General features: G+C 41.9%; 1 protein-coding gene across 1 annotated transcript; it reads right to left on the bottom strand.

Annotated features, from left to right (window-relative positions):
- Positions 1–3,739: 3,739 nt before the first annotated feature.
- BGZ61DRAFT_374748 (chaperonin 10-like protein) lies at positions 3,740–4,882 on the bottom strand (the record flags this gene model as incomplete). Its single annotated transcript, XM_046242353.1, has 3 exons — positions 3,740–3,950; positions 4,014–4,094; positions 4,152–4,882. 3 exons carry the CDS (start codon positions 4,880–4,882, stop codon positions 3,740–3,742), a joined length of 1,023 nt encoding a protein of 340 aa, XP_046093816.1.
- Between the last annotated feature and the right edge of the window lie 1,118 nt (positions 4,883–6,000).

The following is a 6,000-nucleotide window of genomic DNA, read 5'->3' as shown; positions in this document are numbered from 1 at the left end:
TTAAGAGCTATTTTAAAGTTTTTCTAATCTATAAATAGTTAATTATATCTAATTTTAATTAACTTTATTATTATTAAGAAAGTTTTAAGAATAGATTTAAATTAATTCTTAGTATTACTAGCTATTAAATTACTTATAAATAGCAGTTATAATTTTATAGATACTAATTATTATAGATACTACTAGAAGTATCTTTTTATTCTAGTAATAAAAAGTATAATATTACTAAGTATTCTATTAAACTTTTTAAATAATAGTAATTTTATTACTTCCTTTAAGTTATATTTAGTATTTATAGTAACTATAGCTAGTATATTCTATACTTACTACTATAGAATATAAATTAGGTTACTTAAATATACTACTTTAATAGCTATATTAATATTATTTACTAGTATATTATAGGCTAGTAGTATAAGTATATTACTTAGAATAGCAGGATTTAATTAATTTTAAATATCTTAATAGTATAAGATATTACTTAATAGTTAATATAAGTAACTATTCTAAATAAGAGCTATTAATATATAATAGTTATATCTTCTAGTCTGCTATAGATATAATCTAGAGTAGATAGAAGGCAGGTTGCTAGTGGATAAACTATAGGTTTATATTAGCAGAGCAGTTAGGGCGTTACTTATAAGGTAATATTATATCTGGTAATAGTTAAGCATAGTAATATATAGTAAGTTAAGGTAATTAAGGTAATTAAGTTATATTAATAGCTGAGTAGCTATTTATTAGGAATATATACTACTCTGTTATCTATATACTTAGATAGATTGCTGGATTGTATAAGTAATCCAGTAATCCAGGATCGTAGGATTACAAAGGTAATCCTGCAATCCTATTTTAGTTAGTCGAAAATTATAGGTACTAGAATTCTGCCAGTCCCGACCGCCTGCCATCTACCCGAGGTGTGCATGGGTCGTGACAATACTCCGTCACCCAGACATATTCTCGCACAGGGCCTTTCTGTTTAATTATCTTTCTAAGATCGTCATCGCCGTTGAATATCTTAGGTAACGAGTCACCAGAGTTAAGCACTCGGAGTGTGACAAGCAATATACCGCATGAGGCAAGGATATCTATTATTAACACTGGAACGCCTACCCCTCAACATAAAAAGACCAGCACAGAGCTGGATGAGGAACTTCGCGAGAAGTTAGAGATGATATCGGGGGAAGGGGCCGCTGGGGTTGAATTTAAGGATGGTAAAGCTGCTAGATTAAAGAGGGAGTGAAGTCTAATATGTTTCGAGTCATCTAGAAGCAAAAGGGAAATTCTAGCAGATGTAGTATGAATGCAGAAAGGAAATCAAGTCACTGAATACCCAATTGTACGTTGGTGGTATGCTTCACAGCTCTAAACCATCGAAGCCTCACATTGTGTTTTTTTATTCTTGTCACTTTAGATCCCCCTTCTCCATTTGCCTAAGTACCCAGGCTTGACTTGATTTCTCGCTGTTGAATAAGAAGCAAGGGTGGCGGGGTGATGTTAAATTCGGAGTCCTACGAAGCCGACTTCTGGGGCCTCGCCTGGCCTGATATCCCTATGTGCTAGGCCATGGGCCGTGCACATATCTCTTAGAGGTATGAATCTCATCACGTTGACTCAAAACATGTTAAGAGTAGAACACTACGGGAGTGTAGAGAGTGTATATATAAGCGCCATACTTCTGGTCCTAGATGCAAGCTCCCTCGGAGACATAGAAGAAATAAGCGCAATCGAAAAGAGCGCCCATTTCTATTATCACCATCATACTGGGTTCTACTCCATATCTTTGTTCAAAATTATAAGACGTCCAATTTTTACTACTGGGTAGCGAGTGAAGGGTTTCGGCTACGAATAAGCTCAGGGATAAAAGAATAGGCGAGAAATGCTTGTAAACAATACAAGGCCCGGTGGCCGGTTGGGGGGGATAAGATGAGCTTACATAAACAGGTAACAGCCTCAAGAAACATTTGGACACTATAGTATAAGAAACTAGCAGCTATAGAATTAGGCCTTGCAGCTGATTGATCATGTTGAGATAAAACAGGCATGCTTCACCTGGGCAACAACCCCTTTATCCGTAAGTCACAGGAAAATCTCCATCCCTGCCTATTGCAACTGACTCTACTTCCTCCGCCTAAAAATATTTCGAGGCATCTGTCGAGGTTCGTGTCTCGCTCCGGCCGTTGCTTCAAACTCTTATCCATGTAATGATATCAAGAGTCACTGACAATACAAATGCCGACAGACATACTAAAAGAACATTTCAGGATTGAGAATAGGTGCATATCAAAGTCAGTTCGGTTATAATTATGCCGAGCACTGATACAGAGGAGACCTAATTCTCGTAAATTTGACCCCAGCAAAACTATCCCTATAAGCCTTAAGGTGAAATAGCGCCCCAGCTCTATTTCATACACTTTCACCCATCATAGGGACATACATCTTGAATGCCGAGGCGTTTTCTCCGTGGCTTGCTTTCATGTGAAGTCCTCGACAGCTGGAATCAGAGAAATTCTCAGGATTTCCAAGTTAGAAGCAAGAGGCTCATTATTGAGCAAGTTTCAACTCTTAAGACACGGAATAGTGTAAACCCAGTCGACGTAGTAATCTCAATTGGTATACCAAGCACCAGCCCTGTTGCCAGGAGCAACCGCTCTGTCACTAATAGATAACTCAATACCCTCATCGGTGGCAGGAGAAACGCATCACGCGTCGACTTTGTACAAGTATTAACCATAGGTGAAGGCCTTTGTCGAGACTTCAATTGCTGCTGCAAATCAAATTGCAGTGTTCATTGCTAGAATTGGTGTCTTTGCTGATGTGTTCAATCCATTCAATGGAGGCTTCAATCTCGTTCTTAAAAATGGGCGGGGTTTCCGGGTAGATTTCACCCCTTAGGTAGAAGAGCTGTTCCTGAGCACAGTCACCATAAAAAGCGAGTATCAGCGGAAGGTGAAGTAGAAATGGAAGTTGGAATCTAATTTGTGGCTGGGCTTTAGAGTTGAGGATAAGCTGCTGTATGAAGGCAAATATATCACAGATGAGAGACTGGGGAGGAAATATTGATTGAATAGTGCGTAAGGAAATGTACTCTTTGTATATTCTGAACATCTATGGACAATATTGATGTCAAAACGTGCGTTCAATGGAGGATTAGCCACTATCAGCCGTGTTCCCTTCTAGCTCTTAATAAACAGACAGGAGTATGCTGCTAAGGGCGTTTTAGTAAGACGGAGTGGCATTATTATTCTGTGCGATGAACATTTGCATTTGCTATAACCACAAAGGAAAGATATGTTGAACTGGACTATGTTCGATCATCTGGGCGTTGGGTAATTAGTCACGTGAGGGTAGGGCCTTTTGGGCCCGAATCGGCCTGCACTCGCATCCCTGACTTAAAGGGGCGGGAGCTACAGTGAACAGATACACAATGTACACACACATTCGAAGTCATCCAGTGGTCACATAAGCTATCTAACAAGACCCCCCAGTATATGTACTAGATGGTTTCAAATCATACGTCACTTGAGGCCAATTGCATCGTTAAGTCTACATCTAATAGCTAACTGTATGCTAGGTCGAACTGGGAAGTAGCTAAAAGTTGACTGCTGTAAAAATAGCTCGGGTTAGATAATTGCATAATGTGATAGCTGCGTTATGTAAGTGGTGGTATTTTAACTTGGAGATTGCATTATGTGCCTTTTCAAGAGAAAGGTCTCTTCCAACATGATAGTATCTATTACTACATCTCCAGAACAGCTCTGTATCGCACCTTGTTCTGCTCAAGGCGTTCGAAAATAGTTTGAACGCTTGCGAGGCCGTCATGCTTGAAGACCTGAACGATTGGCTTGATATTGTGGCGAGCTGAAAATTCAAGCATCTCATCGTGGACTCCACAAGAGCCGACTAGGCTGGAGAAAACGTGAAACCCGTTGAAGAACATCGCATTTGCGCTAAGAAGGAGTCAGTTAATGAACATCCCACGGCGTTAGATGGTTTGGTATGCTTTGACTTACGGTAAACTGAGGGGCCCATTAACAGGGGCAGCCAGCGGTACGATTGTACCATCTCTAGCGAGAAACTCCTTTACCAGAACCCTAGTTTCATGCTTGCATTAATGTACGGCCCTGCCAGACAGTTCGGGTTATACATACTTCTCCCAGTTCGGATACTTGGAGCCTGCAACAACCAAGACGTCGATAGGTGAGGCGTTTTTGTCGAACATCTCATCGATGAGATGAAACTCTGTTGCGCCCAGTTCCCTAGCCTCGCTCTCTTTGCTGGGGGTCGTGCTGTAGACAACAACCTCGGCACCCATTTTGGCCGCGTACTGGATGGCTAAATGGCCTAGTCCTCCAATACCGAAGATGCCCACTCTTTTCTCGCTCGTAACGGTAGCCTTCAAGGCCGTGTACACAGTGGTTCCGGCGCACTGAAGAGGTGCAGCGTGCTCACTAGCCAAGCCCTCCGGAATCTTATGGAGAAATGTCTCCTTGCCAATATAGTAAGTGCCAAAAGTACCGTTGTCAAAGTCCCCCTCGCCAAAGGTAACGCGCCCATAGCAATAAATGTCTCGGCCAGACAAACAGTACTTGCAGTGGCCACAAGCACTTCGATGGAAGCCGCCTCCGGCACGATCTCCGACTGTAAATTGAGTCACAAGAGAACCAACTGCTTCAACAATACCAACTCCTTCATGTCCTAGAGCTGCAGGTATGCCTCCCTGGCAGTAGAGTAGATCAGTGTGGCAAACACCGGTGTGAGTGATCCGAATGAGAATGTCGTGAGGCTTGAGGTCAGGGATCTTCACACTAACGAGGCTGGGGGCACCATCCTTAGATCGGTAGACGCTGTACTCTTTGCCCGAGAAGCCGCGAGAAGACATGTTTTTGGTTTTCGTTGGGGTTGTCTTGTGGTAAAACGTGGAGGAGATGTTAATTGCACCTGAAGAGAGTACTGGGATGAGGGTATTCTGAATCCAAGAGCCGTAGTACGCCATATTTATACTAGATATATGGCAAAGAAAATCACTGCCGATGATTGAGCTATTGTCAAGGTGTTGTGACTTAGTCAGGACCTGCATGAGGGTACCGAGTTTTAGTTAGACCGTTATGCTCACTAATTTTCAAGCCAGTAGGGCTGTGGTTATCCAATAGGAAGATACGGAGTGTGAGCACAATCAGGGACATCGCAAAACATAAAAAGAAATGCACCCTGTGATTGGATTGACCAGGTGCTCTTGTTGCCTGTTCCATTTCTGCGGCGCTCCGTTACTCAGCAGCATTGATTAGAAGCACGGTTTCTTGCCGCTTATCCGTAAGGGGGGTCAGCTAAAACCAACACTCAGCGAACTAAGGTGAGAGTTAGACAAGCGAGCCAATCGGAAGGTATACAGCTCACAAGAAGCAACGATAACGCGGTGGAATTACTTGAATTCCTCCGACTGCATAAAATGCTAGCTCATGTCAGCTTCCGCTGGTTCGGCATTGTTGAGTAAAGGCCCACGCACCGTTCCGCCGTCATATTCCACTATCACTTCTGATGAATAAGGTACACATCTGGCACTCGGAGGTGTATTTCTCCCCTCAAACTATAACTCAGAGTCTGTCACAATCAAGATAAGCATTATTTGCACTTCATATAAGCAGAATACGACGGCCGTTTTGCCATGGGGGTCAAAATACAAACACTGCCAGTACTAATATAGGTTATCATTGCATCATCCACTGGGGCTGGCTCGGCCGGAGTCCTGGTATGCTTTCGTACAAGCCCGCAGTCAGCCTACCCTATGCCTAAGATAGACCCAATCACAAATTACCATATCATCACCAAAACAAATTATTCGCTTCAATACACTTGCACTTATGCCTGTACAGGTGAGTATTTCGTAAAAAAGACAATTATTAAGTTAGACGATTATAATATAGCCGGACCAATCAAGACATTGAAAAACCAACATTATTTGTACTGGAGAATGGATTATGTAAACGTTGTAGAGAGCAA

Source organism: Ilyonectria robusta, assembly GCF_021365365.1.
Source record: "Ilyonectria robusta strain PMI_751 chromosome Unknown BGZ61scaffold_77, whole genome shotgun sequence".
In the NCBI taxonomy this organism is placed as follows: domain Eukaryota; kingdom Fungi; phylum Ascomycota; class Sordariomycetes; order Hypocreales; family Nectriaceae; genus Ilyonectria; species Ilyonectria robusta.
The sequence above is the reverse complement of the archived record's forward strand: the minus strand, read 5'-3'. Positions and strand labels throughout refer to the sequence as shown.